Source organism: Streptopelia decaocto, assembly GCF_964273445.1.
Source record: "Streptopelia decaocto genome assembly, chromosome: 7".
Classification (NCBI taxonomy): domain Eukaryota; kingdom Metazoa; phylum Chordata; class Aves; order Columbiformes; family Columbidae; genus Streptopelia; species Streptopelia decaocto.
Window position 1 is genome coordinate 17,987,806 of NC_138661.1, and position 27,982 is coordinate 18,015,787.

General features: G+C 40.4%; 2 protein-coding genes across 9 annotated transcripts in view; one reads left to right on the plus strand and one right to left on the minus strand.

Moving 5' to 3' along the window:
* On the plus strand, window positions 1-27,947 carry GPR68 (G protein-coupled receptor 68). 5 transcript variants are annotated; one of them, XM_082057576.1, is made up of 4 exons: window positions 1-81; window positions 286-410; window positions 11,002-11,115; window positions 18,206-20,997. In XM_082057576.1, exon 4 carries the CDS (start codon window positions 18,347-18,349, stop codon window positions 19,403-19,405), a length of 1,059 nt encoding a protein of 352 aa, XP_081913702.1. In that variant the 5' UTR covers window positions 1-81; window positions 286-410; window positions 11,002-11,115; window positions 18,206-18,346; the 3' UTR covers window positions 19,406-20,997. The 5 variants fall into 5 exon arrangements, 4 of the variants coding, with proteins under 4 accessions (XP_081913702.1, XP_081913705.1, XP_081913703.1 ...); XR_014184544.1 differs by lacking the exon at window positions 1-81 and adding an exon at window positions 25,212-27,947 and having other exon boundaries at window positions 99-410; window positions 18,206-20,075; XM_082057577.1 differs by lacking the exon at window positions 1-81 and adding an exon at window positions 11,240-11,307 and having other exon boundaries at window positions 99-410.
* The window catches only part of DGLUCY (D-glutamate cyclase), an 80,365-nt gene that overhangs the window by 6,490 nt on the left and 45,893 nt on the right, over window positions 1-27,982 (minus strand). For 3 of the 4 annotated variants that reach the window (XM_082057572.1, XM_082057573.1, XM_082057574.1), the window contains one exon: window positions 21,895-24,093. In XM_082057572.1, coding sequence (XP_081913698.1) covers window positions 23,950-24,093 — 144 coding nt within the window. In that variant the 3' untranslated portion in view covers window positions 21,895-23,949. Of the gene's footprint in view, window positions 1-21,894; window positions 24,094-27,982 lie in introns of those variants that run through there. The other variant, XR_014184543.1, reaches the window with a different exon arrangement.

Here is a 27,982-nt window from a genome sequence, read left to right on the forward strand (position 1 = left end):
GTGCTTAGATAAGCTGTATTTGTGCTTTGCACCAGCTGCTGTGATCATAGTGCAGTTGTCTGCTGGTTTGTGTCTGTGACGGTAGGTACAGGCGTGAACACCGCTCTGCGTGCATTGCCATCTCTGTATCCAGTGTCTGCTTTTGGCTCTCTCGTCTCTTTCATTTATGAATGAGAGGGTGAGGGAGAAGAGGGCTGGGCTGGGCTGGCTCCTTTGCCGTTGAACCATAAAGAGCACAGGAGCTGAAACGCAATCTCCTCCTCCTCCTTCCCCGCGCTGTTTCAGCGACAGCTCGCTCCCAGCTGGGAGGAGGACAGCCTCGCCAGCAGCCCGAGCAGGAGCTGGGAAAGGGCAAGTTTTGTGCTGTTCATACTGCAGGGAAAACCTCTTTGCATAAACTCTGCTCACAGGTGAGTCTAATTTTTTATCAATTCATTCTTAAACGCCAGTTAGTTTTCTGTCATTGAGCCAGGTTATACAAGGTTATGACCCCTGGAAAGGTGGGAGGACAGATTTTTGGCTAGGTTGTCAAAGCAAAACAACCAGGCAGTCCAAGGACTCAACCAGAGCAACATGTCAAAAAAAAATCACAACTTCAAAATTAATTTCCTTGGCAAGTTCCCACTGGGGAGTTGGGGATTGGACTAGATGACCTTTTGAGGTCCTTTCCAATCCCTAACATTCTGTGTTTCTGTGATTAGTCAGAACTTTGAATGAAAGTTCTTCCAAAAAAACTTTCTGGGCTCCACTTTGGTGCAAAGAGATCTGAATGTTGAAGCTGTGTTGATGAAAGGGAATTGTTAGGATAGACTGGGAAACTGTTTCATGTTTGCAGCAGAGAACCAGAGCAATAGCCAGTAGGTGAATTCCAGTAGTCATTTTCGGAAAACTTAGTAGGACTGTCTAAGTTAACTAGATATAGGCTACTTTAAATGACTAATAAGTGATTTAAATACTTAATTCCCCTCATAACACAAGCCAAAAGTTACACCTACATGTGTACTCTGCATACACATATATAGATTTGTCTTTGTATCTCGAAAGTATGCCATTACTATAGTTTCCAAACAGTAAGCCACTTTTCTTGCTGCTCTTCAGAACCTGACTTGGGAAACTTGAAATGTGAAGGTTTGTTTAGTGAAATTAAATTCATTTGGTTAGAAGTGTATCTATCTATTCTTTTTTCTTTTTAATAGGATTAAAAACCTTTGTTTATTATTGTAGGTTGCCTGTGTTACAAGTACATTTTTCTGCTTCTTGGCAGTCTTTGTAAAGCAACAAGGAAAGTAAAACAGCGAGTGATCAGCTTCATGTGTGCAGGGAGAGCTGAGAAATAGAGTTTAGAAGAATAAAACAACCTTGTTCTGTCCTTTTCTGTTCAGAACACATGCAGACATTTATTAATGAATATTTAAGGAAACTTAACACTGAGGCAGGGAAAAATGGCTACATGTAGGCTCATAAGACATGTCACTGTCATTGTGAACGTAAGGGACTTTCTGAGCAATCTGTTAATCAGCTCCCTCTGTGACTTTTTCCACGTTAGCACCCTACGCTCACACTGGCTGCAGAGGAGTATGATGTCTGACCACTTCTTCTTTCAAGTTTGCTTTAGTCAAGAAGCCAGTAAAAGTGTGTCAATCCTGTGTATTTAATACCCACTCCTCCATTCCTTTTCTGAGGAAATAAATCTTTTTACCGTACTCACCTTTATCCTTCCTGCCTCCCCATCATATTGCCAGCATGTTGTTGTTCCCCCATATCATGCTGCTTCGACACATGGTAGTCATAAGGTCTTTCTGTTACATGAGGCAGAAGGTAGATGCTTCAGCTCATTTTATGCTTGGTGCTATACAGCACTAATTTAGGCGATAACATAGATGGTACACATGCAAACTTTTAGGAGACTTTCCAGGGTCTGGTGAGTACACCATGAGAAAATGTCATTCTGTGATAGCAAGGCACAGCTCAGGGGGTTGACAATGCCTACTTCACGGAGTTGTGATTTGAATATCACAGTTTAAAATGAAGAAAGATGTGACAGTTCCTATATCTCATTAAAAAAATCTCATCTCACTTGACATCTGCAGTGAGATGCACTTATCTCATTTTGTGGCTGGTGGACAAAATTTGATTTTTTTTGTTCTAGGACCTGAGAAGTGTAAGCAATCCTAGACAGTGGGAAAAGAGAGAAGGGAGATGCAGCAAAGGGGAGAGAAAGGAGGAAAGTTAATCCCAGCCGAACCAGGTGTACATAGGTGTCATCATACTAGATGTCATTAAATAGGGTGACCCTGGGGGACGGCTGGTTCCTGAGGTTAGACAGACTGGAAACTTCTTACTTGTGGCTGAGCACAGTTGCACAGGGCCAGGCGTACAAGGATGTGGGCATCAATGTAAGTTTTCCTCCCCTAACCAGCTGATCCTGTAACTTGGCATCCCATTGAACAGTGCGCAGAGCAGAAAATATTTTCTCTGCCAGTTTTTCTAGACCTGACCTGAGAGTGCATTTGTGTTGCCTTGGGGATTCACTCCTGCTTGACTGTTCTTGTGCCAGTGTGGTGACAACCAGAGAAAAAGTTATTTCAAACTTGGGAGGACATTTACACAACTTGCTAATTATTTTTAAGTGAACTGTAAGAAGAACTCTGGAGAGTCAACTCCAGATGTGGTGGCCTTGTGAGGCTCATTACCTTATAATTAGCTGAGTGTCTCCTCTAAGAGGTTTGTTTTTCCTGTAAAGCTTATTCTGAGTGGCTTTTAATGCTTGTTATGAATTAATATGCCAGCTGAAGCATTTGCAGAGCTGCTGTCCCTGACAGCTGATAGCAGTTGATTTCAAAAAAGCAAAGAACAGCTTTAATGTTTAGAAGAAACTGGCCAGTCATTTTAAGTAAAGGTATTAGTAATTAGCAGCAGCTGAAAACAAGATTACAGTTTATTCTCTGAGGGATGCATCTCCTGTACTTCCTTTTTCTCCACTAGAAACCACACTCTGAACTGTTAACCTAGCGTGTAGCAAAAGGAGAACTATCTAGGGACTTCATCCAGAAGCTGTAGCTAATCTGTCCAAAAAAGAAAAAAAAGCCTAAAGAATAGGTTTCAAACACTGTTAGAGGGAGGTTGAGAAACAGGCTCACCCGAAGGTGTGCTCTGTTCCTCTCCATAGAGTCCCCTTGCCAGAAATTGTTTCTGTGGCAACAAATTTGTTTTCAGCTGGGTTGTCTTGGTATTTGATCTGGGGTTGCTTAGGCTCAGATCTGTCACCATGCCAGAGGCAAACAGAAATGCAAAACTGATGTGGTCTACAGATAACGGAGAGGACACTCTGCTGCTGTTGCTGTTACATTTGTTCCATGAGAGATGTTCTCCTGACATTCTCCACTCAAAAATTGCTAGGGACAGCGATTGCTGCTGGGATGAGCTGAGTCTCTCATTTCTCAACATTGTTGCTTTCTTCCACAAGCTTTCAGTCTTCTTTTCTCTCACATTGTTTGCTATGAGTTGACAGCAAAGACGCAGAGCTTTGAAGATAGATTAGATAGCTGATAGTGGAAGGGGAGATCAAAAATGAATGCATTACAAAAACAAATGCAAACAAACTATCAAACTTAAGTTACTTTAATGACACGTGAATAAAATTGTTAAATGGGCAACCAGTAGGGAAGGGTGGAAATATTATTACAGAGATCTCTTGGTTTGACTTTTTTGTAACTCAATATTTTAGTAACAATTAGAATTTGATCTGGAAACATTGTGTCTTCCATCTGCCAATGGAAGAAGGAGAATTTTTACTCTGTGATGGATAATGATTCAGCATCTATGCACATATCTAATTAGAGGATGTATCTGGTTTATGCTCCATATTCAAGAAGTGATCAGACATAGCTTTTGAAATAAGAATTGTCTTTAAAAGTAAGAAGAGGATTAGACTGAGATCCCTTAACTTACCATGTCAGGATGTTATTATCTGGAATTTGAACTTGTGTCCAAATTTCAGAGATAATCTTACACCTCCACCGCAGAGCAGGACCTGGAATTCTGAACAGCTCCCAGGTTTGGAATCCCACATCTCCTGTGCTGGCTTTTCCATCTTCCACCCAAGAGCTTGTCAGAACTCCCCTGTAATGTGTATTTGATTCTCTCCCTTTTCTCTAGCCAGATGCATGGTGGGAAGCGTGAGCGGTTTACAGAAAGGTTGTTACTTTTGCTGTGAGTTGCTTCTCCGATACTATAAAAGGCTTTTTCATTTCTGTGAGGTTGTGGTTCTTCAACTATGTTTTCAATTTTTGTGTTGAACCTCTTTTATCCAGATTAATACCATTATGGTGGGATGGTTGTTCCTTCCAATTTTCTTTAAAAGAAATCTAGAGAAGGACCAGTCAATTTTCAAGCATATGGATAGATGAGTTTGTGCCTCCAGGCAGGATACTGGGATTTGTCTCCCAGAAGAGAGGTGGCAAACCTGAAGGGCTCTGACACAGGAGAAGTGGTCAGTCACTGGTGTGGATGCCAGTGTCATCCACGAGTGGAACGGACAGGAGCTGGAAAGAACATTTAGGCCCTTAGGCAGGACGCTGAAGTGCAGGAATTCAGCAGCACAGTGCTAAGGAAAGCTTCTCACAGCATATGCAAGGACAGACAGAGGTACAGAGAGAGGCTGTTTCAAGGTACGGCAAAGAAAAGGGTGGAGGGATGACAAGCTCGTATACATTGGGAAATGAAGGAACTTGGAAGTAATGGAAAGCCAGACTTTGTTTAAATCTTAATGAAAGCAAGACACTAGTACTAAAAATCATGTGAATACTAAGAGAATTTTTTAAATTAAAATCAAGGGAATTGGGGAAATGAAAATTCAGGAGATGAAAATGCAAGCAAGCCTTCAGATAGAGATGCTAGCACTTTGTTTGGAATGTTATATCCATTGGCAACTTGGTTGTTGGAGTCCTGGATCCTCAAGGGAAAAGAAGAAAGGACCAAAGTTTTCAATAGTCATCTAGCGAGTGAGAGCAACAACAAGGGAAAGAGCACAGAGGAAAACCTCCTTCAAGGTGTGCTACTTCTACACCTTCGTGAGATGTCTGAGAGATAACATCAGAGAATAGACCTTACATGTGAATATTGACTTAGATCTACAGGAAACTTGGTTCATCTCCAAAAGACAAACTGGAAATTCGAAGACACGCACAAATGCATGGGCACATCCCCTCCTCCAGTGCTGTATCCAAGGAAGAAATACAGAATCACAGAACAGGGGCCAAAAAAAGTCTCAACCAAGTCTGAAAGGAAATGAGCACAGCTAAACAGCAGCATGTGAAAGGGCAGTCAGTGTGCTAGACTAGACAGAGTTGGATCTAGAACAGAAACACATTTGAAACACACAATAGGGATCAGTGTGAGCCGGAAATACAAACGTAGTACAAAGGCACAAAAGAATTATTCCCGTGTTAAATGGTGACAGTGCACACCATGTCTGGTGCTGCAGTTAAACAGGCTCTTATCCTATGACAAATTTTGTCTCTTTGATTAAAATGAATCCTAACAGAAAAAAAAAAAAAAAAAGAAAAAAAAAAAAAAGAATGAAGTCAAAGAAAAATGAGACAAAGAAGGGAAAACTCTCCAAATCTTTCAAACAGCTTTTCACTTTACCATGTCTTCAAATTTTTGCTGTATAAAATGAATCATGTACTGAATCATATGTACAGAAAATAGCATTTAAAAGAGGGATGACTTTATTGAGTGTATCATTATTTGCTGATGCATGGACTAGTGAAAATCTTAACATTTTTCTTGAACAGGAGATGTGCTCAATCTTTTTAGACATGGCAGAATTACAACCACATTTCAATTAGACCTAGCGAGCAAAATTTTTCTCTCACACAGCCTTTGCTATTTGTGAGACGTTATTAGTCAAACACTGATTACTGATGTCCCAAGCTACTGCTTGTCACCAGCACTGCAAAATTGGTTATATTCACTGAACTATCAGTAGAGGAGGAGGAAAAAATTGTATAGATGGATGTTTGGTTGCTTTCCAAACTAGTTTTGGTTAATGAGATAGTTCTGTTTAGAGGGCATGATGTGCTGTACTTGGGTTTAATTATACCTTGTTGTGACTGGAGACAGTGGCATTATAAAAGATGCAAGCAGAAAGAAGATTTGGTCCTTGCTTTGGTCTCCAACTTGTTATGCTTTCGAACAAAAGTTTTCACTTTTATCCAGTAAGTGATGCTGGGGAGGCTCAACAGAAGAGACTATTGTGCATGTTGTGGGCATCCCCTCCCCTTTCTGTGAGCACAAATGGGTACAGAGCAAGTTACTCTCGATATTCACAACTGCTATGTCTGTATAGCACCATAAGTACTGGGTAAAGATCCAGGCTAACACCTGGCTGGCTCAGCCTGGCCTTGATGTGTGCTGAGTGGTACGGGATGCCAGCAGTGTCCAAGCCCCACCTGCTGCAACTGGGTAGCCCATGCTCAGGGTGCTGAGGTGTCTGTGGGGTGGCTCCCACAGGGCCACAGCTCCCTTTGGGCGGTCACTCTGCGGAGCAGGGGCTGTATGGCTGTGCTGGGGGTAGAAGAGCACACTGACAAACCAAGGAAGGCAAAAATCATTGAGACATAGTTTAGATGTGACCTAAACCTTGAGTCACTGATTTCTATGCAAGACATCTGGTGTTGCCTGATGGAGCACCGTGCTGGTGTCAGAGCAGACTGCAGCATCAGAACAGGCAGTAATACAGAGTTTGGAAAAATGCATCAGAAGAGTGATTTTCCCCAGAGCTGTAGATGATAAAATGAATCAGAACTCCTCTAGTTCAGAGGTTGAAGTTCCTGTTTCTCAGTCCTAGGCTACAACACAGTTGTTCCAGTCCTTGTTCCTTACTGGTAATATTGTATGTTGATCATGGCTTATGTGGCTTCTAATCAGTAACATCTGCGTAATCTTGGCTTTTCTTGTGTTCTCATTTTAAATGAGGATCAGGAGATTGGGCATTACAAGTAGTTTTGTTGTCTATGATTGATTGTTACTCACCTGCTTCTTGTGCAATAGAGACAGGACAGTGCCTTGGTTTCTGTGCCAAGGAGGGTTGGGAGGGAGAGGGAAGTTGAGTTGGCTGAGGTTCTTTCTAGTTGAGGAAAAGGTAAATTTGGAGTTGTTCTCTGAGGAAAACAGAAATTTAAGTTTTCTGCAGTAAGTGGTGTGATATGTTTTCCTCCACCCACTGTCCTGTACTCAAGCAAATAATCCATGAAGCCTCTAGGAGGTGTCCCCTGTGAGTAGGAGCTAGTCACAACAGCTCAGCACTGAAATACTTGGAGGGTCATGTTGTCCACCTGGCTGATCTTTAACAGCAGGAAGGAGGGGGCAGATGAGGCTCATTTTTAAAAGCTTTGAGGCAACAATGGTGTGACTAATTCCTGTTATGTGATTCACCTCCCTGATACCACTTGGATTGCTTGCCTGAAATTGCACATTGTATGAACTTCTTATTACCATAAATAGGGATTTTCCAAAGTGTAGTTTCTTTTCAGCACTTCCCTGTGCTCAGCCAGTTGTTCAGACCTTGCACTTGATAAAAAAACCTCAATCCTAGATAAAGAATAAGAAGAAGTCTGAGATATTGGGCTAACTGTGCTTATTATGCTATCTGCCTTCCTTACCCTTTATCTCAAGTTGTCCTTCACACATGTACAAGCTTCACCTAAGAAGACCAAAGATGTAAAAAACATGAAATGGTGCAGAAGCAGAACATGGGGTTTTTTGTATTAGTTTTTGTTCATGTGAAGTCACAGATTTAATTTCTAGGAAAAACAAAACAACAACTTTTAAACTGAAAAACATTTCATTAAAAAAATAATTGGAAAATGATGATTTGTTTAAAAACAAAAATCCTTTATGGAAGCTGTTTTATTTCGTGTTAGATTTATACAATTTTTTTTCCATGCTATTGCATGTTACTAAGGGGGATGTGTTATGTCATGTTACCTGGCAAACAACAGTGGAGAATGGAATAGGAAGGTCCTGAGAGCTCTCCAAACATTTCTTTGCCTTCAAGGGGAGTCAGCTGGACTGTTCTCAAGATGTTTGCCAAACTTCAGGACCTTCCGTGATGACAGTCCTACATCCCATGCACCACCTGTCCTAGTGCTCCACTTGCCTTTGTTAGTGGAAAGCCTTTGGTGGTGTTTAACCCAGTTTCTCTCACCTTTGCAACAATCTTTAATATGTTTGAAGGTTGTTGCTGTGTTTGCCCTCCATTTGGGCTTCTTTAGACTAAACAAGCCCAACTCCCACAGTCTGCAGCTTTGCTAGATCTCTGACCTTTCCCCTGTGCTTTTCCTGACCAGTCAGTGGATCCCAGAGGATTTGTGCACTTCTGGAAAGCCTTACAGAGATGCACAGGATGGAGGGGTAGTACCTACAGCCAGCTGAGACATCCCAGTGTGATATGGGAGGAGTCCTTGTGTTCACACAAAGGGTGTTGTTGACTCCAGTATGTGACCCCTGGAACTTTCACATCCTTCCCGGCATCCTACTGTAAAATAAGATATGGTTTATTACTGACTTCTCGTATCATATGGAATGCATAATATGTTGTATACAGCAGTTTGCACATCAGGTAAGAAAGAAGCTGGATACTTGGTGCTCTAATTAAACTGACAAATGTGAGCCCAGGATAATAATTTCCTGGGTTAATCACGATTTTTTTATATATATATTGACATTTACCAGGAATGTAACTTTTGTGTTTCAACAAGTCCTCCCTGTGACCTCTCTCAGCATAGCCTACTGGTGTGTGGTACCTTAGCTGTCTTAAGACCATTCAGAAGTGCCCAGCTGCTTGCTTTCTAGGTGGCTTCCTGCCTCATTGAGAGTGAATTTGTTTGACTTACAAAGTGAGTTGAATGTAGAACATATAGGTTTGAGATCGATACTCATTCAGCTGTTCCTTACAGAGCTTCATGATCTGCAGGTCAGGGCACTTGTAAGATTAAACTACATTACTATGTAGTTGCTGAGGATTTGAACTCCATTTAGAGGTCATTAAATTATTTGAATTAATTACTTGTCTAATATACATGGGCTATCTTCATTGGCTTCTAGCTGCATTGCAATCATCAGCCAACACTGCTTATACTAGACTGCACAGGTCAAATTTCTCAGCTTATGGTGATGTGCAAACCAGCGCTTTCAACAGGCATTGAATTCACTATGAGGAAAAAAAAAAGATTCATTATTCAAATATTTTAGTGTGAACCTGCTACTCAAATCCACACAATGAATTCCTAATGACAAATTTACAAGTTGAAGGCATGAAACCCTCAACTACCCCACCACTGTGGGGCCAGATGGCATCTGAAGTTTTAGTGATTAAATATTTAATGTAACTAGCTTACTTCAGACTTTGGAGAAATGTGGCAAGCAGAAATGAAGAAATTGGAACAAATTCCCAGGATATCAAAGTTGGAGCAAATGGAGTGATTTATCCAATGCTGTGAATGATTACATGTCTGTGTTAGGGAAAATTGGACGTTGGTGACTAATTAGTCTTTTGTTTATGTGGGTTCTGAAAAAATGTTGCTGGCTTCCTTCTTTGACAATAGGTTTATAAATGGAGTCATACAATAATGACAAAAGTGATTTGTAATTCACAGAATGCTTTTATGGTTTCCTCCAACTGAAACAGATACACAGAGTAATAACTATTTGCCATAAAGGTTTGTGTTAGAGAGGGCCACTTGCAAGTTAACAAACACTGAATGGATTGTGTATAGACCTAAATTAACTTTAGAAGGGAATTCAATTTAAGGAAGGATGCAGTTTTTGCCCTTTTTTTTTTTTTTTTCCTATTTATGTAAGATGATTTCAGAGGTTTAAAAAGACACAGCCCTTTTCCGCTGCATGCCTCCAGTGAAACACTCTTGCAAAGAGTAGGACATACAGATTTTGTTCTTCTAATACAAAAAAACAGAGAGAGAAAGGAAAGTGTAGCAGAGAAACAGCCTTTCTGATTTACAAACAGAACCAGCAGAAGACAGAAACAAAACTCCTTGCAGCCAACTGCTATTCACAGAGGGGTTTGACAAAAACAATATTTCTGCACACTTGCTGTTGTAGTGTTTATACTCTTAGGGGCCCTGTATCTGTTTTTTAAAGTGGTATTTGTTTAATTCTAGATTTACTGATAATGGTTTAGAAACTGATCCAATTAAAAAATACATGGTATGGTCAGTAGAGGAATTAATCCCATGCCCTGAAAAGGAACATTGATGGTGCATATAAAGTGAGCTGCACTAAGGAGAGGTGAGCATCTATGTGAAGTACACTGGGGTCAGGAATTAGAAATCTTAAGGTCTCTAGTGCAATGTAATTTTTAACCCACCTGCAGATTTAAACCAGGCTATGATCTTTAATGAATAGAATCATTATTTCTGCTGGACTTTTGTCTCAATATGAGCCATGCCGACTCTGAGCTTAACAAAACCTGTGCCCTACTGAGATGCTTAAGCCAAATCTGGGCACCTTTCTTGTAGAAACATAATGCAGGAGATAGAACTACCTTGGTTTTCTTACTGCACCCCTTTTCTTTGATCTGCCAGGCCAAGTATCACACCGCTGCAGCTTTGCTCTTTCTGGTCCTTGAAATCATGGTCAGTGCCAGCTTGAGTATATGTCCACGGCTTTGTATTGTGCCCCTAAGAGTAGCCTCGTAATATGTTGCCTTATCCCAAGTGATGAACAAGGATAAAATATCTTATTCACTAGAATTGTTTCCGCCTCTAATAAATGTGCCTGTTGTCCATTTGTATTATCTGCAGCAGCCATTGGTGTAGGACATTTGAGTGCTTCAGGAGCACTATCAACTTACCTCCAGGGAACTCCTCTCTGTACAGGAATATAATTTTGAATTTCTGAAGACAGAGAAATAGGGATTATATAGTTTGGTTGCCAAAAATATTTGTACTTTTTCTAATTTACCTGTGTATCTTTTAGATTGCAAAATGTTCCAGAGAGGTTTTACCAGCAGTGAGTAGAGACGACAGCTGAGTTTGTGCCCTTTAAGGACTGCATCCCATGGTAATTCTTCTCATCAGTAAAAGCATTAATGTAAGTGCATTGTTATCCATCCTGCTGCATACCCAGATATTCCCCGTTGCATAGTGACAATCTGATTTTTTTCCAAGCACAGCAGTTCTGCATTTGCCCTCAACAGATTTTGTTTTGTTTTCAGACCAAGATAATCTTAAATGCCACTGATTTTATATACTCCTTCCCAAATCAGTATCATTTGCTGGTTTAGTAAGTACATTTTCTATGCCTTTCTGAATGGGATGGAAATTATGAAATTATGAATAGATGAAAATATTGACTAACATCCTGGAAAGGACAGGTTATTGCACAATCAACTGAGTTCATAATTCTAGATCAAGTGGACTACATGTGGCTGCTTTTGAGCATGATTGTGCAACACATCCGGCAGTACCTAATGCCTTTACAATTTCCCAGGTGTTAATGAGAATGTACAATGGGATGTGTCAAAAGTCTTCATAAAACTAAGATGTATTACACTTGTTGCTGCCTGTCTAGCTCTTCAGCCACATATGTTATCAAAGATGGAGATGAGATTGGTCTGACTCTCTTGGTTTTTGTTGAATTATGTGTCTCGTATTGCAGGAGCATCTCTAAAGCAGCCTTCCAAGCTGTTTGGCTGCAGTGCTGGTTGCCCTTGCTGCCTCTGTATCTTCTCCTCCCTGTTCCCTCCCTGACTTTCACAAGCCCTGAGATGCAGCTGCTGACTCACTTTCTCACTCAAGTTCTGCCTTCCCCCTGTGCATCAACAGCCCTGGTGTGTGAAGGCTGTGTGAGAAAGGAATTGTTTGCGTATCATGGGAGTGAAAGCTCTTGAGAAGGAGGCTGTCATGTCTGAAATCAGGCTGAAGAGGTTATGAGGACAGGGGTGGCACTGAGCTGTGGAAGGTAGCTTCTGGGACCTGGGGCACTGATATGACTGGGATGATATTCAGGTGTGATGCTGTGCGGGGTGGGACTGACCACTGGCAGGGCGGGGGCGGAACAGGTTCAGGAAGTAATCAGGGAAGATGAGAGCAGCTTCCACTGGAGTCCTTTATCCCTTCCAACTCTTCTTTGCTTTCTGCTCATTGGAGCACCTACAGGATCTGCAGCCTGGTAAGGCTGCATGTTGCAGGGAAAAGAGGGCCCATCCATGCTTGCACTGGACCTCCTACTGCAAGCAGGTAGGACTGAGGCCAGAGCTTCTCCCATCTGTCAAGGTTTAAGGCAAGGCAGCAATAAACTATGGCAGACGCTCTGTTATCCCCTTTACCCTACCTCCACCCTCTTCTTTAGATCAGAAAGATGATAAGGAAGATAAGGAGGAAGGAAGAGAGACTTAGACTTCAAGTTGGAAGGTTTTAAAGGGTTTTACTAATGCTACTACTAAATAGTGAATATATACAAAATACACAAAACCAATCTTGAATGCTTGACATGGAGCTGGCATCACTCCAGTGGTGGCAGAGCTGGGTGGGCGGAGCTGGTGTGGCTCCAGCAGCTGTAGGGCAGGTACCCAGAAGACATGGGTGGGACATCCCTGCAACCAGTTTCCCGTTTGCTGTGATTGCAGGGCCTCAGGCCTAGTATCACAGGCACGCAGAGAGGGTCCTCTCTAGATGCTGGCCATGGTCAGAGAGGATTTGACCCTCGTGATCACCCTCTTATATAGGGGGTATGCCGATTATGGGAAGGAATGCTCAGTTGGTCAGTTTTAGTCACCTGTTCTATCTGCCCCTCCTTCCAAATATGTCCTGTTATCAGTTAACCTTGGTTACCATTGGTCCTCTTATCAGCACCAAGTACAGTGTCCAAGAAAAATATACAGGCGCTTAGCTGAGAGGAAAAATCACTAAAAGAGAAAACTGGTTTTGTTTTTAACAAAACCAGGACACCATCTTTCCAAGACATGGCGTGAAGTGCAGCTGCCAACCCTAGCCAAACTTCGTCTTCTCCTGAAGTACAGCAGTGCTCACTCAGGGTCAGTCTCTGCAGCTGTGAGTCACTTCTGTAAATGCGTAATATGTGTATTGATTGTCTGATGGCTGGTTCTGGTTGAAGCTAGGCTGACTGGTGTATAATTATCCAACTACTCTTTTCACAAGACAAGTATTATGTCTGTTTTACAGCAATTTCTGAAACATCAGCAGCAGTAGTTCACAAACTGCTTTAGCTAATTCCCCCAGAGTACACATAGACTTAACATACACATAACAAAATATCTGTTAGCCTCTGCTTATCTATTTTTCCTATGCCCCCATCCTACTGTTAAAAACAATTTTGTTAGATGCTGGTTCACAAGTTCAGTTCTAAAGACTCAAATAAAAAATAACAGCAAATATTTCAGCTATGTTTTGATTTATAGTATGTGCTTGTGCCTCATATGTACTTGTCTTTCTCTACCCTTCCTTTTCATGTGTGTGTGTTGATAGAATCATCCTTCATTGCCTTCTACTTGTAACCCTTTTAGAATTCATAGAATCATATAATAGTTTGGGTTGAAAGTGGCCTTCAAAGATCACGTAGTCCAAGCCCCCTGCCATGAGCAGGGACATCTTCAACTAGATCAGGTTCCTCAGAGCCCCGTCCAGCCTGGCCTTGAATGTTTCCAGGAATGGGGCATCTACCACCTCTCTGGTCAACCTGTGCCAGTGTTTCACCATCCTCATTGTAAAGAATGTCTTCCTTACATCTAGTATCTTTTAGTCTGAGACTGTTACCCCTTATCTTGTTGCAACAGGCCCTACCAAAAAGTCCATCCTCATCTTTCTTATAAGGCCCATTTAAGCACTGAAAGGCCACAATAAGGTCTCCCTGGAGCCTTCTTTTCTCCAGGCTCAGCAACCCCAACTCTCTCAGCCTGCCCTCATAGGAGAGGTGTTCCATTCCTCCGACCATTTTTATGGCCCTCCTCTGGACCTGCTTCAACAATTCCTGCTTTTAAATCATACTTAATCCATATGAATCCAAACATAATTGTGCCATTTCCTTGTACTCAGTCACGCAGCCAAACTTCCACTTTCTTCTACTTCAACCAACCAACCAAAACTAAACATACACCACAAACAAAAACAAAAGCAAAAAAACACAACCAACAAAACTCAAAAAAAAGTTGCTCTAAGGATATTAGCCACTTTCTGCCTATTTTATATTGTTTGACTGGTCCCGAGTCTATGCTGCTGGTCATTGCTTCCCAGTCTCTTTACCTGACTTATTTTTCCAGGCTTTCTGAATCATGATCAAACCAAGCTGACAAACCCTTGAATATCTGGGGGAATTTAGTGTGTAAATTTAAGGGCTGGTGTTTGTGTAGGTAATGATCTGAACCAAATCCTAAACTGAAACAACCCCAGGTTTCTGGTTCCAAGATATGCAGCCCAGTCCAAGTCCTGCTATGACAGCCAAGTGGCTCAGGCCTGTCTGCGTTGTGTGACCAGTGCAGGGGCAGATTAAACAGCAAGAGAACTACTGTCCCATAATGGTGCATGACCACGTTATGCTCCCTGTTCATGGAAAGAAGTGCTTTGCAGATGAGACAAGCTGTGTACAACTTTTGCAAAGGCCTACAAGGGAGTCCTTTGGTGTAGTCCCATTTGTCTCTGCTAAAAATGTGTAGGTCTAATTGCAGACAGACTTCTTATGAGGAAAATTGTAGCAATGTTCACTGAAGCTAAAAAACCACCCATGATCTGTGCCAGTACTTGGTTGGAGCTGAAGAGATTGTAAGTGGCTCTGAGCTACTTCCCATGCCGACACCAGCAAACAGCGCTTCGCACCTGAGCTGCTCCATGGTTCATGGTGTGAGGGGGGCATCACGTTTTTGTCAATGTTTAAGGCACAAAGAAGTTTGGAAAGAAGGAACCTGTTGTTGAACTGTCCAGTGAATAATGAAAATTGGCTCATTTAAACCAAGAAAAAATGAAGCACTCTGAACCTCTGTGATTCTTGGCTTCATTTTTCATCCAGGGACAAGAGAATTGTTTAGACCTTGTGTAAATGACAAGAGTCTTCTAGTTTGTTTCCAAGACTTGGACTTAGAAGGGTATAATCTAAAAGATGTGGGCATATATGAGAAAGAAATATTGCCTGGAAATATCTGCTGACTTGTGATACTGAAGGTGTTAGATAAAGTATGCTCTAAAAAGTTACACAGCTGCACTATTTCCATGTTAGACCTGACTAAAAGGAATGCCTGTGTGTTCCCATACATAACTGCTTTCAGCTTTATGATTGTCTGCACCCCAGATGTTTTTCATACAGCAATTTTTTTCATTTTTCTCCCCTTCCTATGCAGACAAGGTCAGTAAGCAATGGGGGAGCTATTTGTCTTTTCTCTCTTGTACCTTGCATCACCTTTCCTTCAGCTTCCACTTTTCCAGACAGCTTGTAAGTTGTTGTGTATTACGTTCTTAATAACAGGGTAGGCTCTTCTGCACCCATCTGTTTAACACTGCCATTGAAGTGCTTTGATGCCAGTTCTGTTGAAAAAGCGGAGTTTCCCTCCTGGCTGGTGCAGAACTACATTTAGTACTACTTGGTGCTGGGGGAAAGGTGAACTTTGGCTCCTGAGCCTGTCACTAGCTGGGCACAAGGGCTCAAAGGCACAAACTTGTCCCAGAGCCCATGTGCTGAGGAGGCCGGAATGAGGGAAGGAGTTCCTGGCTCATGGCTGCTGCTGACCAGAAGAGCAGTGTAAGACAGCTATTGCACAAGCAAGACTCTGGATCTTTGTTTTCCATCCCCATCTTTGAAATAGGGGAGGGTTTGTTAGCACAGGGCAAACAGACTCCCAGCAGCCAGCCTTCTCTTCCTGCTGTCTGAAACAGCCCACTTCAGACCTTCCTCCAGGAGCAGGAAATGTTGCTGTAACCATAAGTGTATATTGTATTAGCATAATGTCATATCAATAAGACTTTTGCTGTTCTTGACAAGACTTTTATGCTAAACAGAGATTATTTTTACAAAAATGTTCTCCATGACATAAATGTAATTTAATACAGCCATTTTAGTTCTTATAGGAAAATAAACATTTTCAAAATCAGGGCAACTGTAGGGTACACCTGCTTTTTCTCATACTGTGATCCATATTGACTCAGCAGCTAACACTGAACAAAACTTAGTGCTGTTGAGCTATGCTAGACATATAAAGACAATTCTGACTTCTCAAAATTGTCTTCAGCATCAACAGGAACTGGACATTGACTGGACACTTTTAGTTGGTAGATTAGATGACAGATCCTAGAGTTTTAGTCATTTGAGGCTATAAGTAGGTGTACCAATCATCCTGAGCAGGCAAACTCTTACATGTAAAAGTCACCAAATTATTATACAAAAATGAAATGGTACCAAATACAAGCTCAAATACAATCATACTTGGCCTGTATCTCTGGATTGGAAAAAGTGGGGTGGGGTAAGCAGGTTATCAGCCCTGCCTCAGCAAAGATTCTGTGCACAGTCCTTGTGGGTGTGGAGACAGGTGTCCTGTAGACGGAAAAGCTGTGTGATGGTTCTGAAGCCACTGAGAAATGTAGAGTGCACTGGATGCTGTTACAGGGGAGCTAACAACCCCTAAGAAATAGTCCTTTAGGAAGTTGGTACATAAGTTTAGCAAATAATTTCTTCTGTACATGTCTGCACTGCTGACGTTATAATCATTACTCTGTGGGAAGGTTACTACAGTCTCTTGGTGCAAAACTGAACCATTGGTATCTGTGACCAGGTCCCTGTGCAGCATTTCTCTTGCTGTGCTTGATTTATCTGTAATAACTATTGTGCCACCCACAGTGGAAGGGGTGAGTCTCCCAACCCCCAAAGAAGCTCTGAGAGAGCAAGAGGAGGAGAGCAGAGCTAGCGCTGTCCTAGACCTGACCACTCTTCCACACAAGTTGTGTTGGACAATGAAGTTAGAAGATTTGTCAGAGATGAATTTATGTTCACCTGTGGTTTCATGACTGACTGTCTCTGAGATTCCCAATAACACTTTCCCCAAAACTGAGGCTGATGTTTGTTCTGTCTGTTGATGAGAAAAAGAGGAAAAGCAAAGGAATTAAAATCATGTTCTACTTTTAAAACATTCACATGTGTCCTTAAGTTTGAACTAAAGTCTTTGCAGTTTTGGTCACTTATTTCAGCCAGGCAATTCTTTTCTGGCCCAAAGGAAGCTGGTTCTGTTTTCAATTTCTATAGGAGTAGAGCCCACCACAGTTAAAAAAAAAAAAAAGTGACAGTAACATCCTAAAGTCGTGCAGTTGGCAGTAATTTTACTGTGCTGTCGTCGTGTTTGCATGAGGACTGCCTTGGAAAAATTTGTATGTTCCTAGACAGGATAGAAGATTATGACAAAAATACAAATTAAGATGATAAACAGGAAAAATCAACAAGGCCTCATCTTTGTCCCTGGATGGTGCTGTCTCCTTATATTCATAATCAATGAAGATGGAAAGGAAAGATAAAAATATATATATAGTACCAGTAAATGAGTGGTTCTGAGAGTCGATAGCAAATAAGGAACCTGTGATGGCACGATCTGCAGAACTGAGACCACATGGATAGGCTGTACCTGATTTTTATAGTCTCCTTCTGACAGAGAAAGGCAGCTGGCCTTCAGGGTGGTGTTTACAAGTAACTGTAAGAGACACTGCTAAAAATTCCATTTTTTTCATCCTGATGAGTTGAACTGCATATTCCATGGTATCTTGTATCTAAAGGGAAATTTAAGAAATGGAGATTAAATACCAACAGTTTTGTGTCCCCTTCACCTTCTAAGGAAGTCTGAGTGGGTTGCTGATTAGCCAGAGACATTTTTTCCATTGTGGATAAATCAGATTACTGCTTTTGTGCCTGATCTGCAAAACAGAACTGATATTTCTTCACCTTTTAGATGCTTACAAAGTAAAGTAATGACTGTTTGTAATTTGTTTTGAAGTTTTTGAACACACAATTTTCTGGTACTTTTCTGGTAAGTACTAGGACTTATTCATATGAATCATGATTTCCCAGACAGGATTTATCTTCTGTGAAAGACTATAAGAAAATTTAGGGCTAGGAAAAGGTAGCTTATTGAAAATTGTACTATATATTTGACAATCATATCCATTCTGAAGATTTACCTGTGTTTTACCTTCAGGTTATTAACATCCTGCAGCAAGTCATCACTTCAGCCTGAAGGGCTGTGGAAGAAATAAGCAATGCATGAAACTGGATGAAATTAAATTCTACATCTATTCATTCAGAACGCTGATGAGTGATACACAGGGAGAGGCAGAAGATGGTCAATTTCACAGAGAATGCAACTGAGAAGTGCAATATTAATCATGATATCCACCAGACATTATCCCCTGTGATATACATATTTGTATTTATATTAGGCTTGCCAGCTAACTGCCTGTCACTGTACTATGGGTATTTACAGATCAAAGCTAAAAATGAATTGGGTATCTACCTTTGCAATTTGACTGTAGCAGACCTGCTCTACATATTTTCTTTGCCTTTTTGGCTTCAGTATGTTTTACAGCATGACAATTGGACCCACGATGAGCTGCTGTGCAAAATTTGTGGCATCCTCTTGTATGAGAACATCTATATCAGTGTGGGCTTCCTCTGCTGCATCTCCATTGACCGCTATCTCGCAGTAGTGCACCCTTTTCGGTTCCAATGCTTTCGGACTATGAAGGCTGCTGTGATTGTAAGCATCGTTATCTGGACCAAAGAAATAATTACATGCTGCTTTGTTTTTACACACGCAGAGGTCAGTATGGATGCTGACAGCCATGTGGTGTGTTTCGAGCATTACCCCATCAAAAAATGGGAGCACAACGTCAATTACTACCGCTTCTCTGCTGGCTTCCTTTTCCCCTTCTTTCTGTTGGCCTTTTCTTACTGTGGGATTTTACGAGTTGTCCACAAGAGTCATGGAACTCAAAAGAAGAAGAAAATCCAAATAAAACGACTGGTTTCAAGCACTGTTTTAATTTTTTTAGTTTGCTTTGGACCATACCACATCCTACTTGTGATCCGCAGCTTGTTGGAGAACAACTGCTCATTTGCTGAGAAAATATTTAATATTTACCATGTTTCTCTCCTGCTGACTACTTTTAACTGTGTTGCTGATCCAGTATTGTACTGTTTTTCCAGTGAAAGCACTTACCAGAACTTTGCCAAGATGCGAGACTCTTGTTTAACTTGTTTAAGGTGTCTGAGGACCGAGACAAAGGAATCCTATCCGCTGAACCCTCCGGAAAGTCCCAACAGGCCACGGCACGAGCAACAGCCAGATGATGGTACTGAAAGGAAAGACTCCTGCACAGCTAACATGGGCAGCCTATAGCATTCATCAAAAAAGGACGTTAGTCTAAAATCTGCAGCTGTGGCTGTGTTTGTGTATCCATCTGATTTATCCATCTATTACAACAGTGTTACTTTCCAAAGGCTTATTAGCAATGCAGTGCAGTGAGGTAATTTCTGGAGGTGCGTAGACCTTGGCAATAGTGAAGAAAACAGAGGCTAAGTCAGCTCAGTACAATCACGTGCCTGTTGTCATTGTGGTACCACTCAAAACCTGCTATCTTGATGTCTGCATTGACTGGAATAAGAACCACACTCATGGTGTGTGGTTCTGCTGAATTTAACTGCTTTCTGTTTGCCCCTGTAGCACCTGGAGAAAATAATTCTCTACAGGATGTCTTCAGCTGTTTAAAAGGTTGGAGACAAAACAAATTAAATGTCCCCATATGTACTCTAAAAAAGAAAAAAAAATTTAAAAAGCATTTCTGTAACATTCCTGTAACTCTTGGAAATAACTTCTCCTTCAGCTAGTCTTGAGGCCTGCAGAGACTGTGCCAGAACCAACCTTCCAAAACAACTAATCTAATAACATGAGATGTTCTGGGAGAACATGCACAAGGAACTTAGCATCTGCTGAGACCTCCAGTCTGTTGATTGAGTGTTGAATTTCAGACTGTTGAACCTCATCATAAAGCTCCTATTGACTTCCAGAGGTAGGAGATCTCTTGGCTTTGATGCAGATAAATAATTTGATCTGTTGACTTGGTAAAGAACTGGAGGTTGTCAGTACATGAGGCATTTTGGACTCCTGAACTTCTCCTTGCTAAGGTTTGGATTGTGTCCTTCACAACTTTTGTGTGTGGCACAGCATGGAACATACAGGCAATTGAATGTTAAATTGATTTAATGAATTAATTGAACTGTTAAATGGATTCTGTTTAAAGTCTGTTTTTTTCCCACAGATACTATAGATGAGGGTTTGGTCACTGTTCAGTAAATCCAGTATCAGAAATATGTATGAATGATCTGTTTCATGTTTAGATAAAAACGGAAATAGAGGAATGAGTGGAGGTAATGGCAGTTAAAGATGTGGAAGTCGTGCTCTATCATATTGTTTCTATCACTTCTTCCTCTCTAGGACTATTTTTTTTTCTTTATTATATTAATGAATCTTGTGTGTTTCTTCTTTGTGACCTGATCATCTGTAACTGTTATCCCATGAATAGTGCCTTGTCCTTTCACTTCTCTGGTTCCAAACCTTTCTTGAAACATTTCTCTCTCTGTAACCTGAAGCTGAAAACTTGCAACAGTATAATCAGTTTTCTTTCTTCTTTCTTCTTCCTTCTTTCTTTTTCCTTCTTTCTTTTTCCTTCTTTCTTTTTCCTTCTTTCTTTTTCCTTCTTTCTTTTTCCTTCTTTCTTTTTCCTTCTTTCTTTTCTCTTTTTCCTTTTTTCTTAAATGTCAAAAGGTTCTCTAGACAGGTGGTCTACTCCTGGTATTTGAAGTATGTCACTGTAACACAGTTTTACTTGTCATCAGTTTCTAAAAGACAATATATTCTAACATTTTTCCAGAAAGCACCTTGAAAGTGCAGAACTTTAAAAAATGTGTTTATTAAAGAATGTTTTTATTGTTTTCTTCCTATATTTGTTCACTCTGTGTTTGAAATAACTATCTTATGGTCAGAAATGGTTAGGCAGACTACAGATCCTCTCCTCCCTCCTCTTGCAGAAAGGATTCATGTCTGCACTCCCAGGAAGAGATTAGGTTTGCTTAGCTTAACGCTTGGTTTGTTTAATTATTTTACATTTCTTTATACTTAGACTGCTCACCAAGTTGGATTAATTACTTCATACGTGTACTTTTTCTTCTGACTATTAGTGTTGTTTAGCTTTACTTTCTCTTAATCTTTCCTCTAATCTCCTGCCTGTACCAAGGAGGTGACGAGGCAGTGACGCCTGGCTGCCAGAATGCTTGTGTGTTGTCAAGGACCGAGCCAACTACTTGGCCTCCCATGACCTTGGCAGGCTGTAGGACACACACATGGTTTGTTCTAGGATGAAATATTTGTTGTCCTGTTTATGCTTTACTACTTTACAGTTACCCATGTTGTTTAAATTAGACAGCTGGAATGCAGACCGTGCCGTATTACAACAAATTGTCATCTGAGGGATTAAGGCATATTTGAGTTGGTGCTTTGAAGTGGTCAGCTCTTGGTCAGCTGCTGCAGTGTGACATCAGATGGAAACCTGTGTCACAGAGCCCAGCATTCTGCTGCAGTTCTCAACAGTTACCCTGCTGACCCGCAGGAGAAGGGGGAGATCCTTTCCCCTTTCCCCTTTCCCCTTTCCCCTTTCCCCTTTCCCCTTTCCCCTTTCCCCTTTCCCCTTTCCCCTTTCCCCTCTCCCCTCTCCCCTCTCCCCTCTTCCCTTTCCCCTCTCCCCTTTCCCCTTCCCTTCCCTGGCTGCAGAACAGTAATCAATATGGGAGGAAGGTAACTCTCACGCAGAGCTTTTCTTCCTGTCTCAGCCAGAACATAGTCAGTCAAGCGTCCTACTGTGGCTGCTAGAGATAACCTACACATGGCTATCAGATTAAATACAGTGCTTGGGACTGCATAGGAAAAGGAATTTTAAAAACACACATCAGGGAAAAAGACAAATAAATTATTACATTTTCTATTTCTTAATTAAATATGTTAAAAACGTGTTTTGTGGAAGAGGGAGCAAAAGTGTTTGAAATTGAGGTTTTTTTTGACAGAAGTTAGTGTTTGGAAAGAATAATATACATTGCACGTATTAATGTAATGTGCCAGTAAGCTACTGAGCACATGGTGCGCAGAGAAGGAAATCAGCTGCCTCTTCTCCCAAACAGACATTTTTAAATGATGGCGACTTCATTTGTGGGCTCTGTGCAGCAGTGAACATACACTGTGCTGCGGGGTTACCAGCACTGGCAAAAACCTCAAGCATTCATATATTCTACTAATAGTTGTAGTCTGGAGACTTCTAAAGGAGCCATTTTCTAATTGTGAAGTTCAAAGATAGTTTAACTGCAATGTCCTTCAAAAAGGCTTTAAATTAAACCAATCTAAAAAAAAAAAAAAATGACTGATCCATAAAATAAACATTCAGAGCTTTGATGAATCCGAATGTCTCACAGCAAGTCTGCCACTAAGATTTCTTTCACATGAGTTTGACTGTTTTAAGTCTTTAAAAGCTGTGTATCCTCAAGAACTTCGGAAGATTACTGTTCAAAGTATGCTGATGTTTGTAGTACGAACTGATTTTTCTCATTCTCAAAAAGTTATGTGTTTGTTTCGCACAAGAGAAGGAAAATAAAAGTCACCTGCCAGAAAGAAAAGAAGGTACAAGGTGTTGCTGCTGGAAGTCGGCTGTCCTTTGCAAAAAGCAGTGGCTAAACACAACTGCCATTCTCATCCTGTTAAAACACGATGGCTTGCTGCTTGCCATCTGTACCATTGTCACTATTTTATGGCATGTAAAGCACCAGTTCACACCAGTGTCACACGTACCCTGACCTCTCTGCTGCCAGGGCTGATAACCAACAGAACTTCAGCCCTTATAGTCATCTGAAGTTAAAGTAAAATCACAGCTTTAAATGACAGAAGTCAGGCACAATTCACAACCAGTTGTCATGTACTCGTTCAGCATTAGAAGGCCTTTGAGATATAATTGAATTTTGATTCACTTAGTCTCGTCAGGAGCTACATTTCTGTAACTGGAATTCATCTAAATGTTCATTTTGATAATTTTATTCCATATTGAATGCAAATGATTTTTAATTTCTAATGCTTTATTTTCTAAGCATTAATTTTTAATCATTATTTATGTATTTAACTCATTTATTCTTAACAACAGGATACCCTGAAGTGTCTACAACTTTTCTGTATTACCCAGAAAAGGACAAAATATATAAATGGCAAACTAATAGGAAGGCGGCAACTGGTACAGCCCACCCTTTACACAGGAGGTCTGCAACGCTGCCCTGCATTTCATGAGTTCAGTTAAAGTTCTCCCCTTACCTCCTCACACTTCCACGAACTCTCCACCACCATCAGACGGCAGCATTGGAGGGGCTCCATGACACGTGCATGGGAGCTGTATTTAACAACTTTCACTGCTGTAACACTGGGGTAGTTTGTTTTGAACCTACCCCCTCCACTGCAGCTGCTTTCCCCACCACAAGGTATTTTTAAATCCGAGTTGCTGCAAGAGCTACTTCCTGTTGCAGTTATGAGGTTAGTAAAACAGGAACAGCAGTGTGATAATATTTCCTTTTAATGACAAGTTTTCTTTGTAAAAGCCAGATCACCTCTTAGTATATAATATCATTTAATATCCATTATCCATTATAAAATTACAGAAAAGAAAGGCAGACGAAATCACTACAGTGATATCCCCCTCTCAATTCAGAGATCTTGTAAAAGTAACAATGAAAGGTCATGTGCAGCCAAGACATCAGAGAGGAAAAGTCATCCTTTTCTGATCTTTTAGACCTTATGAGAGCCCAGGGAATAACGAAATTACATGGGAGCAACTCTTGATACAGAAATCACGAGCACAGTCACTGCTGCAATTCTTGCAGGAGGTTTTCAATCAGAAGTGAGTGGGTGGTGTAGAAGGGCAGCCCATCCACTTCCATTTCTAAACTGGCAGTTTTTCCACTGCGGACCCCATGCTGCACAAGTGTTCTCAGAAGCTTTTCTTCCTTAAAAACACAAGAAGTAGAATAAAATTAAAATCCTGAGTCAGACAAGAGCATTCGTCAAGAGCTTTTAATTCTAGGGGAGACTGACCACATCCTTTGTATTTATTTTGACAGCAATTTGCTAACACCCTTTTGTTTTCCTGTCCCAAAGGATGTGTGTGGCATCTGGAACATAGAGGGTATCAAAAGGCTTGTATCCTTGGCTGCTGCTTAGTTACTGAATGATATTACTGTTCTCCACACTCCCTCAGACAGCACATTAGTGTCAATTCAGAAACATGAATCCTTTTTTGCCTGGTTTCAAGTCTCTATATTGCACAAATCAGAATCAGAGTGAACCTCCACCCAAAGCATCTCAGGAGCCTACCTGTGGTTTTCCCAGTGTAGCAGCTGGCTGCAGATGCATTTTTAAAGAAAATTAACAGAAGGGAAAGAGGGTGCATCAGGAAAAAAGGTAACAGAGGGTACCTGAATGGGCTGGACAGTCAATTTCCTGTATCTTCTGTGAGCTCTGCCTGCCTTTTGCTCTCTGTCCTCTTTTTTTGCTATTGATTTTATGAGCTTTCTGGTTGGTTAGGAAAGGGATGGGGGAAAAAAGAAAACCCTAAAATTGTACTTCCTTGGAATTCTCTGAAATAGCGTATAGTCTGTTTAGAACTGCAACTCAATTTCGTGTTTATAACAGTTATTTTCTTACATAACAGTAACTCAAGCAGATAACAAAGCATGTTCCAAGCGGGGCTGTTAAAGTGCACAGAGGGAACAAAAGCCTCAGTTGTGAGCTATGGGTCAGTTAGCATTGCGGGATGAAAAGCTGGGATAAATCAGCTCTGAAGAAAACACCAGGTCTATGAGCAGTGAAATTAGAAGACCTGGCTTCAAATAGACGTATGTCTGGTATAAACCGCTTTCCTTTCCATTTGACATGAAAGGTACACAGTAAAACTCTTTCTATTGTTCTAGCACTTACTTTAATTTATCTAATTTTGTTAATAAAAAATCTAAGACAAATCAAAAGCCTCGTCACATCTGGGCTTCCCCCTGCCCCAAACCTGTAGTAATTTACATAAGACCTGGAAATATTCATACGCTTATTTCTTCTTCCTTTTCTCCACTAGGAATGCCTTCCTTGGTCCTTGGTCTACTGTTCTCTTTCCATTTGTGTGAGACCTGCTTTGATCAAAACGGCTACTGAAACAGCCCTACTGGTGTCCTTGACAAACAGTTTTATAGGTCTAAATACTTCTTGTTTAATATTCCTATACAATAATCTCTAGCAAAGTCCTTTATCTCCTGAACATAAATTAATGATGAAAAAATTATCAAGTTAAAATGATTAATATTCCCTCATGAAATGTTAGTTGTAGGTTTGGTGGGGTTTTTTTGGTGCTTGGTTTTTGGTTTTGTTTTTTTTTTTTTTTTGAAGATTTCTAAACCATAAAGGTACAATAGCTTTAGATTTGAATTTAGACACAATACAGTTGTATTTTGCATGATACAGTATATGGCCCAAATATAAACAATTCTGAAAGAATTAAAGCATACCTTGCATGATCACTTAGCAGAGATTTTAGTATGATTTGCTAACTTGCTTTCTGAATGCTCTTTATAACGAAATGTTTTCTATTTCCTAGTAAAACACCTCAGTTCTTAGCTGCGACACAGTTAAATGAGGTACTGGTGTTCTATTAAAGGAAAAATATGCATAGTTACATAGTGTCAGTCCTGACATCATGTAACAATACAGCAATGATACAGCTATTTAAGGAAATCATCTGGCTACACTGGTAGCATAAAAAGTGCTACTTTGTAGTTTATAAAATATACACATCAGCTTATATCACGTGAATGTACGTATCTATGAATGTAAATATAAGAACCTGGCCTTTCTGCATGAGAGAGGTTTTTCTTAGCACTGAGTAGTTATATGCAAAGTGGCAAATTAGATCTCCTGTGTCACAGAAAAAAACACCTGAACTGGATACATAAAATGTAATTTCTATTTGATTTATTTCTCCTACATTATTTATGTTAGAGCTCTCTGAGCTGCTTACCTGGGGAAGAAAGACTTGGCTGGCTTAATACTGTATAACTGTGCCTGATAAACTGAATTTTGTCATCAAATGCTGTTGTTTTCATTTGTAAGGAACATGCAATATATACAGTACACTTCCTTAGCTGTAAAGTGATGCAATTTGCTCACAGTTCTCTCTTTAGTAAATAATTATGTTAGGAGTGGGGTAACCAGAAAAAACAATCAAGTTAATAGAAAAAAAGCTTGTTAATTGGCACATTTTTTAAAGGAAAAAAAACCCTCAGTTATGGATGACAATGCTGATAGAGAATACTAGAACAAACGTCACATCTTTATATATTGCTCATTTATAAAGTAGTTCATATTCTTATAGGTCATAATCTCAAAATAAATACTATACAGTTTGTTTCTTACCATTAATAAAGAGTTCAGTAAAGGAGCAACTGCCTGATATATTAACTTGGTTCTGAGATGCAAGGAAATGCAGACTTGACTGTAAGCATTAGCTCTGTTTGGATATGTATGAATTAATATATTTCCCTTCAGTCACCTTGGTATAAAAGTATCAAAAACATCTGAAATATCCAACCAATATTATGTTAACCAACATAATTATGATTCAACTCCACAACTGAAAAGTAAGTAAAGATTGTTTAGATCAAATTGTTTCTTGCTCATCACATTCTCAACAAGGAACACGTACTTTGCAGCATCTCTTATTAAAATTTGTGTCCAGGCTAATCCATGCACGTAGAACAATCCTGGTGCTCGGTCAGTGGGAATGGGGAGCTCCACAGCTCCATGCTCTGCTGCGGTTCCATCCTGACCCAGCCTCAGCATGAGGCTGCAGAGAAAGAACCTTCATGTTCCAGGGGAAAACCTTCATTTAGTAACTATGACCTATAGTTTTCGTGGAAGGAATGCCATTTTTGGAAGAAAAATAAAACACCTTACAAGAAAGCCGTTGGGTACTTAGGCACTCCTTCAGATGCCTTCTTTCCAACTACAAACATCAATTTGAATATGTGTGGTGGTGCCCTTCATCTTTCTAGGGTAATGATTATAGCACTAAAAGAGGCTGGATTGGGCAGAATGTAGTCATATAAACATAAATGGTCTGAATTTTTTTTTTATACTAATGGAGTATGTGAACACTAATGTGTTCAATCTTCTGCACTGTTTACTGCTGTGTGATTTGTAATTAAAGATATTATATTCTCTTGACAGACATCTTGTAATTTTCTCTCCTCCGCAAAACTCTTCCCATTAATTCTGTCTCAATAGATGTTAGTACTGCACTTTCACTAGCCCATTATTGGGTCATTATCCATATTCCCAGCTGTATAGCTTAGTAAAACAAAAACGAGAAGGATTTCCTGTACACGACATCACATTTAATTACAGTGTCTCATTACCAGGAATTTTGATCATAGTAGTTTTTAGGATATATTAATTTAAAGGGCAAAACCAGTAGATGTAACTGGAAAAACAAAACAAAAACAAACAAACAAAACAAAAGACAAAAAAATTGAAAAGTGAAAAGTGATTAGTCTATTTTTGGCAAAGATTGCACTGAAAGACGTCATATGCTCTGGTAAGTCAAAGGATAAGTGGCCATATGGCTACGCTAAACCTTGAGATCAGTTTCAGTTTTGTGACCTTTAGACAAAAAAAATCAAAATAACAAGAATTTAAAAAGACCTACTCTAAAACACTTAAGAGGTGCTTTGTTAGAAATCCATGCAGAACATGCTGTCACCTCAGGAGAAATATTCCGCTGTGGTGGGCAGTATCTGTGGTAGATGGATTACATTTTCCTTAGCATTCTTGGAGGTCACAAACTCGCCAGTTTTG

Coding starts and splice junctions, on each gene's coding strand:
- GPR68 (XM_082057576.1), top strand. CDS start 18,347: ATGGTCAATTTCACAGAGAATGCAACTGAGAAGTGCAATATTAATCAT.